The sequence below is a fragment of the Meleagris gallopavo genome, chromosome 28, assembly GCF_000146605.3.
Source record: "Meleagris gallopavo isolate NT-WF06-2002-E0010 breed Aviagen turkey brand Nicholas breeding stock chromosome 28, Turkey_5.1, whole genome shotgun sequence".
Classification (NCBI taxonomy): domain Eukaryota; kingdom Metazoa; phylum Chordata; class Aves; order Galliformes; family Phasianidae; genus Meleagris; species Meleagris gallopavo.
Window position 1 is genome coordinate 3,751,249 of NC_015038.2, and position 13,374 is coordinate 3,764,622.

General features: G+C 45.0%; 3 protein-coding genes across 6 annotated transcripts in view; 2 read left to right on the forward strand and 1 right to left on the reverse strand.

Moving 5' to 3' along the window:
• Positions 1-1,450: 1,450 nt before the first annotated feature.
• Positions 1,451-9,162, forward strand: APOBEC2 (apolipoprotein B mRNA editing enzyme catalytic subunit 2). Its single transcript, XM_003207554.3, has 3 exons — positions 1,451-1,806; positions 7,477-8,024; positions 8,565-9,162. The coding sequence occupies exons 1-2, from the start codon at positions 1,679-1,681 to the stop codon at positions 8,015-8,017; spliced, it is 669 nt and encodes a 222-aa protein (XP_003207602.1). The 5' UTR covers positions 1,451-1,678; the 3' UTR covers positions 8,018-8,024; positions 8,565-9,162.
• Positions 9,163-9,711: 549 nt separating this feature from the next.
• On the reverse strand, positions 9,712-13,304 carry OARD1 (O-acyl-ADP-ribose deacylase 1). Of its 4 annotated transcripts, none has more exons than XM_019623294.2 (6): positions 13,258-13,304; positions 12,702-12,766; positions 12,089-12,233; positions 11,899-11,957; positions 11,434-11,546; positions 9,712-11,143 (listed from the first exon to the last, which is right to left on the reverse strand). In XM_019623294.2, exons 2-6 carry the CDS (start codon positions 12,732-12,734, stop codon positions 11,041-11,043), a joined length of 453 nt encoding a protein of 150 aa, XP_019478839.1. In that variant the 5' UTR covers positions 12,735-12,766; positions 13,258-13,304; the 3' UTR covers positions 9,712-11,040. The 4 variants fall into 4 exon arrangements, with proteins under 4 accessions (XP_019478839.1, XP_019478838.1, XP_003207600.1 ...); XM_019623293.1 differs by lacking the exon at positions 13,258-13,304 and adding an exon at positions 13,153-13,251; XM_003207552.4 differs by lacking the exon at positions 13,258-13,304 and adding an exon at positions 13,057-13,222.
• Positions 13,185-13,374, forward strand: part of BAK1 (BCL2 antagonist/killer 1) — an 8,556-nt gene continuing 8,366 nt past the window's right edge. Inside the window, exon 1 of the mRNA XM_010724378.2 lies at positions 13,185-13,370. Within this exon, the coding sequence (XP_010722680.1) occupies positions 13,185-13,370 (186 nt within the window). The remainder of the gene's footprint in view (positions 13,371-13,374) is intronic.

Below are 13,374 nucleotides of genomic sequence, written 5' to 3' on the forward strand. Positions count from 1 at the left end.
GTAGCAGAGCTGGCTACGGAGTACCGACGAGTGTGACCTGAAAGCAGGTACTCACACATCTCTGATCCAACGCAGAACAGCCTGTCTTCCTCAAAGTGGTTTCCCACTAACACAGCCTGAAAGTTCGATCAGATACAGCATAACATTTCATCTTCATCTAAATCATGACAGTGGGCTCCTGGGCGCAGAACCCAGGATACTGGAGGTTTGATTTCCAATGTGCTTTGGCTAAAACTTGAGTTCTGCATCACTACACACCTCCCATTCACCTTCATGTCACAGAAAAGTTTCCCTGAGAAAGGCATGCTCGGGTTTTCATCAGGCTTGGCTCATATGGGATTGATACAAATTTTGATTAAACTGTGAGAAGAATTTTACTCATTCTGCACTTCTGAAGAGAGAATCCTCCCAAACCGAACATACAAACCCCTTTTTAGAGCTCATGTGAAGCCCAGACAAACCCTGAGTATCCTTCCAAGCCACCACAGCCTCTTTGAGAGATCTGCTTGACGTACTGCTGAGCAAAGCAAACACCCTAAGCTTGTGTCAATAAAATCTTTATAGTCCTTCTCATTTCTTTTATGAAGGACAGACTCCACTCCCACAATAGTCCAGTGCAATCACAATAAGTACTTCTCCAGAATGCCTCCAAGTGCTCTGTCCTTGGCACGCAGCTCACACCAGTCCCACTCAGTGCTGCCTCACCTCCAGGTCTGCACACACGTTTATCATCACAGCTCCACAGACAGTCTGTCTGATTCTTTGGCTCCTGTGCAATCACTCATCCGCCATCTGCATCCTCTGCAGAAGCAAAGGGGAAAGAAACAAAGGAACACTGCAAGAATCTCTAAGGCAATAGATTTCTAAAATCCGTACTCTTATCTAGCAATGTTATCACTCCTGGTGTGCTAAGAGTTTTTTAAATATTCAGTCAAAGAAGAGAAGAAATAGAGAACAGTGTGCTCAGCACGTGGGATTGGAACTGTCCTGCACCCGAAATACCCACTTGTGAATTATCAGCCTGACTTCAAAACATCTGGAATAAACTTCTGGCTCGAATTTCCACCAACACCATCTGTAACACTAACTTCAACAAGCTCAAATTTGGGATTTCATTCTCCTGGAAGAGCAGGGGGGAAGGAAAGGCAATTTCTTGCTCTGGGCACTCCAGGTAGCTCACAAGGCCAAACCCACAGCAATGGGGATTTTCCAGCACACCAACTGGGGATTGCCCCTCTCCCCTCTGAGCCAAAACAGTGGTCCTTCAAGGTCAGCAAAATTATAAACTGGCAAATGGAAGGTAAATGGAGAACCTGCCAGCTCTGCACCTTGCCAGCTATCTGTCACAGTCACGGATAAACAGATCCTTACGCTTCCAGGATTTTCCACCCATTGCTTAACCCGCCCACCACGAAGTCGTCACTTAATTTTAAATTAAAAAGGAGCGCGGGGGATTGTTAAAAAGACGTGGCAAAAGCTGGGAAGGAAAGCTGAGAGCCTGGGACACCCAACCCCATCCAGCCTCTATCACTGCTTTGTTCCATATTTAGCCCCCGACAACTGTCTCTAGCGCAGGAACTCCCCGCTCTGTTTTTTCCCTCCCCCCTGCACTCCCCGAGCTTTCTGAAACTGCTCTTTTTCCCAGTGGCTGTAACTGACTGTCCCCATAGCTGAGAAGATGGCAGAAAAGCAGGAGGAGCCCAGCAACACCCAGAATGGTGAACCCGACAACGCAGAGGAGGGCGAGGGGAAAAAGAAGAAGAAGGTGAAGAGGGAAGACCTGCCTCCGTTTGAAATCGTGACAGGGTAAGTGGGTTCACCACACAGTGGGTGCAGGAGACTGACATGGGCATCTTCAGAGCTTTCTGCCTCAGCTCTGATGTTGGGAAACTGAAGGCAGCATCTTAAGTCCTGCACTTCTCGGTGTTCTGAAAGGGTTTAAGTATGGCTTTCATTGCTGTGGGATTTTGTTAAGTTTCAACGTGTTTTGGAGCAGACAGACTCACCCCGGGCAGGCAGACAGTGAAATCCATTTGTTTTTATACAAGAAGGGCTGTTTCCATAGAATTCAGCAGTCCTTTTGCATTGCAAGGAGTCCTGCTGAGTGCACTGGGATCGCTGCCCGTGGGAGGCACGGCCCTTGGTGAACAGAGTATCGATTTCTTGGCTAATCAATGGCTCCTGTCTGAAAGTTTCTCTGTCTGTGTGTTAGGAAAAATAGCCCTGTTATGGCTGATTTGCTTTACATACCTAAGGGACAGATCTTTCAAGAGCTCCATGCTCAGATCTGGAATTGGGCACTCGGAGAAGCCCTGCTCATGGATGGGCACCAAAAAAGAGGTGGTTTTCAAGCCAGCAAAGCAGCACGCAGCTCCTTTTGTTGCAGGGAGCCTGGCCCTTGAAAGAGGAGATACAACAGATCTAGGACATCAGACATTGCTGACAACCGCTAAAAAAAGTGTAACCTGTGCTCTCTAAGCACGTAGAAATGGTCAGAGCTCTGTATAAAGATGCCCTGTGTAGTTTTTCCCTCTGGTCTCCCCTGAAGTCACCAAGGCAGTGCTCCCAGTGCAAAAGCCAAACCCGTGATTTCTTCCAGCTGCTGCAATGCAAACCTCAGAGCAGACTGCAGAACCCCACTGGGAAGGTTGTGCCTGGGACGTGGCCACCAGTAAGAGATGCTACAAACTGAATTTGGTTGGCACTTCTGAAAGCCATGTATGAGGTTTCATCTCACACAACTGGGTTAAGATGAATGCATATGCTCTGAAAATCATAGATTGGATTACCTTGGGTAAAGCCTTTTTTGGGAATGAGTTAAAATCCATGCGCTGCTATCTGCATACACAAAGCTGGTAGCAGCCCATTTTCTTTCTGTACTTGATACCGAGCAAGACAAGAGCAGAAATCCCTGAAGTGAAAGTACTCAGCTACTTGGTGAGGGACCACAGAGCTGTCACTATGGGTATTTATACCGTGCTCATTACGATGCTATTTGGAAACTGTTTAAAGCTATCTGGAGAATTCCTGCATGCTCATGGCCTGGTATCCCTGATTATTAGTTTATGACTGATATACTGGGTGCTAAAGGTGAGAATGAGGAAGCGAAGCAGAAATCCCAGAGGACCCAGAACGATGTACAAAAACATCCAGCAATCTTTGCTCTCATTTTGGGAAGGACCCTGTCACTGCAGGCTGTGCCTCAACCTGCTCTCATCACTGCTCAGATTTTGTAATTACTTACAGTTTTTCAGCCAATAAAGCCAGCTATGCGAATTACGAGAAAGCGACTGCCACAGTGCAAGCACTTAAATTCAATTACACTGCCTACTATTAAAAAATTTCAGTTTCAGCCCTTGGATTAGGGGCATCTTCTGACACACAGCCAAGTTTTCAAGCTGAGGCTCATACAGAGCCCAGCATACACAAAACTGATCAATCTGTTTAAGAATATTAACTTCCCCCCACCCTCACTTTTTGTCAGCATTTGGCTCAATACAGCCCTGGATAAATGTAAGCTCCTGCTGTGTATTTTTCAAGACACTGAAGTGGATATATTTATTTACACATTACCTAGAGTGTAAATGAGGCTCCTTCTATCAGGAGGTGACAAACCCTTGGTTTCTGTTACAGCTGATCATTACAGACCTTCTATCATCAATGAGCACAGCACGAGTGTTTATTTGGGAATAGTTGGCAAAAAGCAGCAAAAACTTCAGACCTCAAAGCCCCCCCATACCCACCCCTTCCATGCACACAAAGCTCACATGCAAGTCCTAAAGGTTGTGCCTTTATTGGAGAGGGAAATGGTGAGAAAATGGCTTCTCCATTTGCAAAACAAAAGAAAGCAGAAAAGCTGTCAGCCTAGTCACCAAAATAGTTGGTTCTTGTGTATTTTAATTAATTCACAGTTATATGCAAGACAACACAATTTTTGTATTTAGCACCTACAGCAATACAGGTTCTGGTGTAAGAAATAAGAGAATGGAACTCGTCTTGGTACATTTTGCTGGTATTCTGTTTTCCTAATCTTAGAAAACCAAAAAGGGCACAATAGGGATAATGTTAGCATTTGTGCATCACCTGCCATTTAATCACGGGAAAACAGGCTTGCCAGGACTTGGTGATTTACTCAGGAACAGACACAAAGCTAGACCTCAGTGTCCAAGGAAGTAGGCTTTGTTTCCATAGCAGATGACAGAGCTTTCTTAGGGATGTATTTTGATTATCAGTCACTTGTGGAGTGTTGTAACCTACCCAAATAAACAACACAATCCTGATACCTTGCTTCATCTTGGGTCATCTGCCAAACATGCTGTAACTCAGAGGGGAGGGAAGGCAGCAGACAGCATCCAAGCATGCTTGCAATCCTATGGCACACGTGGGTGCTCTTCCTGTTCTTTCTCTGCTGCACCCCTTGCTGTGGGACTTCCCAGTTACTCAGGGGACCAGAGACACCTTGCCCAAGTCCCAGCTGCTGGGAAGTCACAGCAAGGACGCAGCTGAGCCTCCTAAGGACCGCTGTTTACAATTCACACTTGGCTGAAGTGCCCTCCCTCCATGGTTTACATGGGATTAAGGAGATTCTTGCTAACTAGCAAACACTCTACTGGTTGCCTCCGAATCCATGATCAGCAAATTTTCCAAGCTCTCAGCCAATTACTTAGACTTGGAAAAAGCCCTTAGCTTTGTTTACATTCTTTATTGGAAACCTATTCATTAAGCCAATGCACATTCCATGCTGCTAGGACAGATTGAGGTGAACATCCCAGATAATCTCAGATGGATGCCAGGATGATCAGCACAGAGATCTGTCTAGAAGGTCTGATTAAACACGCAGTGAGTCAACGCATCCTGGAACAGATCACTGCTGTTTAAACTGCTCATCAAAACATACGTGCTTAATTTCATCTCTGATGTCACCACTTTGCAGTCAAGAGAGTTAAATCAGGAATTAACTAACACCTGCGGCTCTGATCTGACACATTTAAACGCATGACGTTACTTCAGAACAACTTCTTGTACCCACACAACACAAGGCAGCCAGCAGCTCGCTGCGCTCAGCATGGCTGGGCTTTCAAAGAAATCCTGAGTTAAGGAATCATTAAATCATTATCTGAGGAGTCATTTATTATTATTAGGACAGAAAGCAGGAAAAGTACTGTTCTCAGAAGGACGTAAACTTTTCTTAGCTCAAAGACAACAAATGGAGTTTGTGCAATAAACGGTGCTTTGCTGAAATAGCCTGATGATGCTGTTTAGTGACACCAGAGGAGGTCTTATAACATAAAGAAAATGAGACTAGCTCTAACAGGTAACCTTAGCTTCCATTTCTTAATGTTTTCCCTCTGTTCCCTTAATTTAGAGGACTCACAGAAGCGTTTCTGGGTAGTTTAGAACTTGTGCACAACCCAGAGAACCACAGACCAAATCACACCAGAGCAGCATGATCTGTTTGCTCAGTAACCAAAACAAAAGCCTGTATCCACACTACTGCTGACCATCCCTCATGAACACACCTCCAGCTAAGACAGTGCTAACACAGAAGGCCCCAGACAGGCTTTGCTATTAAATCCCAGCTTGGATAGACCTCATCTAAACAGGACTGAATAGCGTAAGCGTTTAATAATATAGTTTAGAAAGCAGCAGAAAATCTGCTTCTAATAAAACTTCTGAAGCCAGACTCGCACTCTAAACGTGCATTGTTATATAAATCAATGACATGCAAAGAGAATTAGGGTGCTCTTTGACTGACAGCACCAACAGACATTCCTGGTGTAGCTGTTCTATACACAACGCTGTTTCGACTCATCCATCTCACTGCATTCTGAAGAATAACAATCTTCTTCTCCGAGCACAAAGCACAACTGTGCCAACCTACCCGTATCAACTCTCGCACTATTTGGCTCCTGCAGCACACTGCGATTCCAAGAGAAGTCGCTCATCTGTAAAATCACACTGTTGGGAAACCCAAACCAGAAGTGTGAGCTGCAACTCCAGCCTTTCACTGCAAATGTGCACTGCAGGACCAACCAGACCCTTCATCCTGCTGGAGTACCAGCAGACATTCTGCAGGGACAGCGTTCTTTTATGTTCCCATTTTCTCAAAAGCCAGAAACACCACAGGACTTTGGCACAGGGAAACCTCTGGCTGTGTGAGGACAAGTGTGGATACGTGCATAGCAATGAGAAGTTTCTAAGTGGAATTAAACAGAGACAGAAAAACGTATTTAAACACTAAGGGTAACGTGGCTAAAGCTTGATTGCAGCTATAATTTACTGTGTTATGTATTTAGACAGCACACCAATTGCAATCCTTGTCCATGCAGAAGTCCTGCAGCCCATGCTGCAGCTCTGGCATCCAGGTATTACACGATGGACTGTTTGCTACGCCGCACTTTCTGTTGAGCTGTTCCCATTCCAATCTGACAAGCAGAGGACCATGCTACTTCGGGCATTTCGTGCAGTCCTACCCTCAAAGTGAGGCCCTTTCCATTACAGTCTATAGGAAGACACCCGCTGATTATATATATATCAAATTCAATCCCTTCACAGAACAGTCCTTATTCCTGGCTTGCAACCATCCCACATTCTCAGCACGGCCCAGGCCAGGATTCCCCACTAGCAACCTGACAGTGATTCGCTTTCTACAAACTGAGCACAGCATACTGATTTTGAGTCCATTCATTCTTTTCCACGCCATTTATTTCCACCATCTCTGGAGATATCTCGTGCCACGTTGCATCACAAATTCTTTCCTCTCAGCAGAACGACACTCTGTCACCTGCTCCTGCAGCCTCTCTGCTCTTCCCAATTAATATTTCTAGGAGTTTGAGAAGCTGTCCTGACCTTTGCTCATTGCACCCCCTGGAGAGACCTGACATTATAACGTAACTGTAGACAAGAGATGAATAAGACACTTAGTGTTTTACAAAGATTGATTATAGCTTCAGTGGGAATAGCAAGGTTATAGGTCCACTTAAAGCTCAGATGAGAGGAGTACAAGACTCCGGAAGATTAGTAGCACCTAAGAAATAACATGTTGTGCTGCTTTTTGTTATTTTGCTTTGGCTGCTCTGTGCAGCCATCACTCCCACCCTTAGTGGTACTTAGCAGGTCGCAGGGCACGTTGTCAGCGGTATCCTTCATCTTTTCAACTCTCTTCAAGCACTAATTCTTGTACTACATGCTCCAGTTAGGTGCTACAGGGAGCAACCAGGAAAGCTCTGTACTGCCATGTATCAAAGTGAAAAAGACTAAGTGTTGAAAATGGGTCTGGAAGCCTCCCCACAAGTAATTGAACATCCAGTGATGTTTAATGCATTTTTAGCCTTTTTTGGCAGGGATCTCCCTTTAATAGATAGCAAAAGAGAATCATGGTGGATAGTGCAACTGGTCCACGATCACACAGGACCGAAGCCAGTGCTATAACCTTTACCATCTGCTTTCTGAGATGCTTCTCTCTACTTTCCACAGGGAACGCCTCCCAGCCATATTTTTCAAGTTCCAGTTCAGGAACGTGGAATACAGCTCAGGCAGGAACAAAACCTTCCTGTGTTATGTTGTGGAGACCCAAGGCAAAGAGTCGACGACTTCCCGGGGTTACTTGGAAGATGAGCATGCAGCCTCCCATGCAGAAATTGCTTTCTTTAACACCATTTTGCCCAAGTGTGAATCGAGCCTCCGCTACAACATCACCTGGTACGTCTCCTCCAGCCCCTGCGTGACCTGCGCCGACCGGATCAGTGAGACCCTAAGGAAGAACAAGAACCTGCGTCTGACCATCATGGTAGGACGCCTCTTCATGTGGGAAGAGCCAGAAATGCAGGCTGCCCTGAAAAAAATGAAGTCTGCCGGCTGCAAGCTGAGGATTATGAAGCCTCAAGACTTTGAGTACGTCTGGCAGAACTTTGTGGAACAGGAAGAAGGAGAGGAAGCAAAGGCTTTCGTGCCATGGGAGGACATTCAAGAGAACTTCCAGTACTATGAGGAAAAGTTGGCTGAGATTCTGCAGTGAAGCTCACGTGAGTGAGGACTTCTATTTGCTCACCTGGTTCCCTGTATTAGTATTAGACTTCTCTTTTTCTTCAGATTGTTGTTACAGGCATAACATGCCATCATTTTCATTTACTACTACTCCCTGTGTACCCAGCTGCACCTGGCAGTACCTGAATATTATCCCAGACAGTACCTTCCCCCTTCAAAGGCAGTAATGATACAGTTGGCTCCTTCACAGCAGATGCTGAAGGGACTTAGAGATCTTTTTTTCCTCGCAGTGAACACCTCCCAGGGGAAAAAGAATTAAAAGGTAGGATCACAAGATGTAACAAGAATACCTCGCTATTCCCTGCACGTGTGATATTTAGAACACATGTGAAAGAACCAAAGAACATAAAGAAAATGGAGTTTCCCCCCACACCCAGAAAAAAACAAACCACCACCACCACAAGCAACCAGTTATGACAGCGTGATCCTTTCTACGGGGTACTGAAAACTCACCTATTTAAGCAGTAGAACACAAAAGCATTTGAAGCTTCTAACATGTTCCTCTCCCTTCCCTCCAGGCCAACCTCAGGAAAGATCTACACAGAGACACAACAGACTTGGACATCTGGGACACACCTGCTTCCCAAAGCTTTGAATCCAGCAGATGCAGTGCCAGCTTCTGGAATTTTAGGCCCTGATGGACAACAGATGTTTAGTGTTTGGAATCTTATGGTACTTTTTGTTGCTGTTCCTCTCCACTCACCCCACTCCCCCGAAACAAAACTGTGTTGTAACTGCTGACAGGAGAAGGCACTGAGCTGTGTGGTTAAAGCCTTGAATGAAATGCATGGGATGGAGCAACAGGAATGAGCGTAGACCCCACATACCAGGATTACTTGAAGATAAAAGACTGTAGGACAAAGCTGCTGATTTGATAAACTTACTCACAAAAAGTATGCTTCATCAATATTAAAAAGATAAATAAAGTTCTATTCCTCTGTCCTCCTCAATAATAGTAACTGCAATTTAAGTTACAGTTAATTTCTTAATACTACAGTTATGATGGAGGCCTTAATACTTGATTTTAAATGCATCAATTTTCCCCTTGTTCAGTATGTCTGTGATAACCTGGGCTAAGCAAACGAAATAAAATTGGAGCCCACTGAAAAGAGTAAAGCAGTGTTATCTGTTCTCTATTTCAAAGAGGTCCTAAAATTAATCTGACAGGTGAGACACTGTGAGACACCCACACGTGAGATATGAAATTCATATCTGGAGTACGGCACGATCAGAAGGGAGAGTTACCAGATACCAGAGAGTTTCAAGAGAATGCACAATTGCAGAGATACAGAGAAAATATGGGGTTATACTTTCCGTATAAAACAAGGCACAGAACAAACGGAGGTTACAGAGCAGCACACCAAGAATCTGTCAGAAGGGGCTCCTTCTTCCAACTACTTCTGGATGTTGGTTGCTGCATTGTCAGATTTGAAAGGCACTGAACAGGCACAAATACACAAAAAAAAAATCTGGTATCACCTTCCAAAGCAAAAAAAACCCCAACCAACAAAAACCCCAAGCAGCAATAAGAACACCTTTGGGTAGACACTGTGGCTTCTTTGGCTTTCATTTCTTTGCCACTAGATCTAGAAAACAAATATAAGCCCAAGGGCTAAATCCACGAACAGTCCTGATGTTCACTCTTGATTAGCTCAATACTCCAAGTTCCTTTGTCTCACTCCAGTTTATTTCTCACAGCTGTGTATTTGGCTACAGCAATTATCCACCAAAACCAAGAAGCAGAGGATAGCCAAACTGGGAGGGAAAACACCACGCAGTTCGTAAAGACACAAACAGAATTTGCAGATCTCCATCAGCAAAGAAAACACACAATACAGATTCACCCATAAAGCTCAGAACAGGAATGGTTCCATACATTTCATAAGTAGCAAGGAGTAACTAAAAACCTTATTTCACAATAACAACTTCTCAGTTGTCCCATCTATTCAGTTTATTCAGTATTTCTGGCATTTCTGTGAGCATTCAGTGAGACAGAAGTAAAAAGATTTGGTATTACAGGGCAGAGGGTAAAAATCAAACATAAAGGAAATACTCTGTGTTAGTTGTTCAGTACTGGAACCAAACTTCCCAAAATCAAGTGTTCAGCAATGGCCTAACAAGCTGTCACAGCATTTACATTTGGTGACATCAAACAACGTGTACCAGCCAACCTACAAACACAGTAAAGCAAAACAAACACACAAAAAAATCTTAGCTTCCATGGTATTTTTTTAACACCATGTCAGTCATTCATATGTGAGGTTTCTCAGAAAACTGAGGACTGCATATGATACCAACCACATCATACAGAACGCACCCACTAGGTGTCTTTGTAAGTCTCCACCATTCCCTTCCAAGACTCTGCTTTCCTCCTACTGTCTACAGCCATGACACATACAGACATTGTTTGCAAGGACTGTACTCTGATCTGACAGCAGAGTATTGAAGAACTATTAACTGTATGTTGACAGCACAATTCTTCTTGTGTACAATCCATTTTTAAAAAGTGCTTGTGTCCAAACGATACAAAAACTAATTTTTAATCCTGCAGAGAATATGTATGCTATATATGAACACTGCAAATCCTGGAAAATAAAAATAGACAGGGCTCCACAGGTCATCATTATGAACCAGAACAACAAATATCTAAGCATTAGACAGCTCCAATTTCACTGCACAGGAACTGCCAGCTGTAAGAAGCTCCAGTGCAGGTAGGTGCTCTGTGGAGGACTAGTGACATCTGGTGGCTTGCTGGGACAGACTAGGAACTCCCTGAGAGTTACAATATCCCTGCTTTCAACACAGGTTCCCTGAATACTACATCCCAAATTAGCTGCTCTAAGACTTTTGATCTTTGTATTTTCTTTTAGAGCCATGGCCACCACCAACACACGAGTGAGCTATGCTCAGAACAATGTGCTCAGCATGCAGTTTTCCCCCTCATCAGTAAAGAAGTTGCCACTGTTGAAAGCCAGGGAAATGAGACTCTTTTGCTCAGAGAGTATAAACAGTGATCTTTATATCTGTGTCTTCAAACACTTCCCCAAGTATTGCTGAAACTTTATCCCAATCCAGACGGTCCAGTCCACACCCAATTCTGGAAAATAAAACATCAAAATAACTATAATGAGCTCTTTTGGAGTATGCAATGAATAACAAGCCCTTCAGGCACTAACCCAACTCATCATAAATCAATATAATACAGTTAAAATACAGAAGTAACCAAACCTGAATGTACTTTTATCACTTAAACCCACAGGGGAACAAGCTTCATTTATACAACAGATCAGAAGATGATGTTGAACTCTCAGAGTAGGAAATCATCTCTCAAAAACATCCTCCTAACCACGTAACACTGAGTTATTTACACAGCACTAATTTTCTTACTTAGGCATGGAAATATCAGTAACTCCATTGTTTAGACAGTGAGTTTTCATGGCTTCTAAACTCTTCCGCATGTCCTCGTATGTTGGTTTGTGAGAAACTTTCTTCTTTGTAATCTAAGTATAAAAGTAAAAAAACAGTTGTCATTATCACTGTAAACTCCCCCCCTCCTCCCTCAAACACACTCCTTTACACCCCGAGTCGCTACACTCAGAGTCACCACTGTGAAGGGAAAGAGACTTGGAAAAAGAACTGTGTTTCATAGCTTGAAATAGTATAATTTGGCAGCTAGTTCTGTGAACTTGTAAGTATAAATAAACACACAAGAGAGCTTGGCTTCTCCTCAGTAGGAAGACTTGAGTAATACATCTCACTTAGGAGAAAGTACTCAAAATTATTAAAGCTATCATTGTAATATCTAACACAGCTTTGTTACAGGGGAGCACTTGAGTCATTCTCTACTCTTACCAGGTAGTAAATATACCGGTCATCTCGTTGGAGAACTGCCACCTCCCCAGTCTTCTTTTCTAAAGGGAAGAAGGTGGTATTTTAGGAACAGTTACAGTCTACTACGCAATTGACCCTGAACCCCTAGTAGCAACCTTCAATATGGAATCTGTTACTCCTTAAATTCCCATGACCATACAAAATTACTCACGTTGATCTAACAGCTCTTGGACGCCTCCAAACTTTTTCTTAAAAAGAACAGCTATCCCTGCACCCATGCGACAGTCCTCACTGATGCAATGAGCCAAAGCGTCGGTTGGGGGGCAGGAAAACAGGTCTCCCTTAACACACTTGATCTAGAAAGCAAGCACAAGTGTGAAATCTCGGAATGCTGGCCATGATAACAGAACACTCTGTACAAGTCTGTACAACAGTACCTATATGGTAGCTTGTTTAAGATGTAGATTATAAAGTCAATATGACAGTAATATATTTTCTATAGGATCAGATATGAGAAACACACACCAGCTCACCCGTTCATTTTACACAACCAAAACTGAGAAAGGTAAAATATGTAACACAGAGCACCTTCAGACCAGTGCACATCTAGAGCACACCGTGTGCCAGAGCTCCACACTCCCAGACACCCGAACTCTGTGCTGATGCAAAATAACTGCATCACTGATACCAGCACAGAAGAAGTAGCAAGAAGCAGCTTTATTATCAGCCAATAAAGTCCCACAAGCTGTATGGTGCTGTTATCAGGCAGGAATTCCCAGTGCACACTGCACAGCAGCAGCCCATAGAACCCATTTCCTACGCACTCGCTCGCCCAGCTCCGGGCCGTGGGTGGCCATGGTAAGGCGGGCTGCAGTGAAGGCTTCAGTGGCTGGAAAGATGACAGAAAGAAGAACAGCGTTAATAGGAACCTCAGAAGGGAACGGGGCAGCGTGGCTGAGGGCGCAAGGCTGAGCCTTCACCCAGCATGCTTCTGGAGGACAAAGCACCCGCTACGGGGAAAGAACGATGAGGGGCAGCAGTGCCCCTGAGCAGAGCGGGGCGGTCTCGCAGCAAGAGCCCACGAACTGGGCCAGCCCGAGGGGAGCCAGATCCCACAGGCCTCGTGTTCTCCTCCAGGCCACCCCTGCCCGCTTCAGGACACCCCTCAGCAGAGCCCACCCGCGGGCACGACGTGAAGAACGGACTGCCGGGCCTGGGCCGGCACCGCTGCGAGTCTGGCGAGCCTGCCCAGCACAGCCCGCATCGCTCCGTCACCTCCACTACGGCACTCCCAGCGTCACGTGAAAATGGCCGCCGCCACCCGCTCGCTGGCCAGCCCCTCTAGGCAGGCTGGAGGAACGCCGCCTCTATGGTACCCACCGAGAACATTCCGAAGGCCGACCTACCGCCGCGAAAGCGCGTGCGCGAGACGCTCAGAGGCGGGACCTACAGAACACGTGACGGGACGAGGGCGGAACAGCGGCTGCGCGTGCGCAT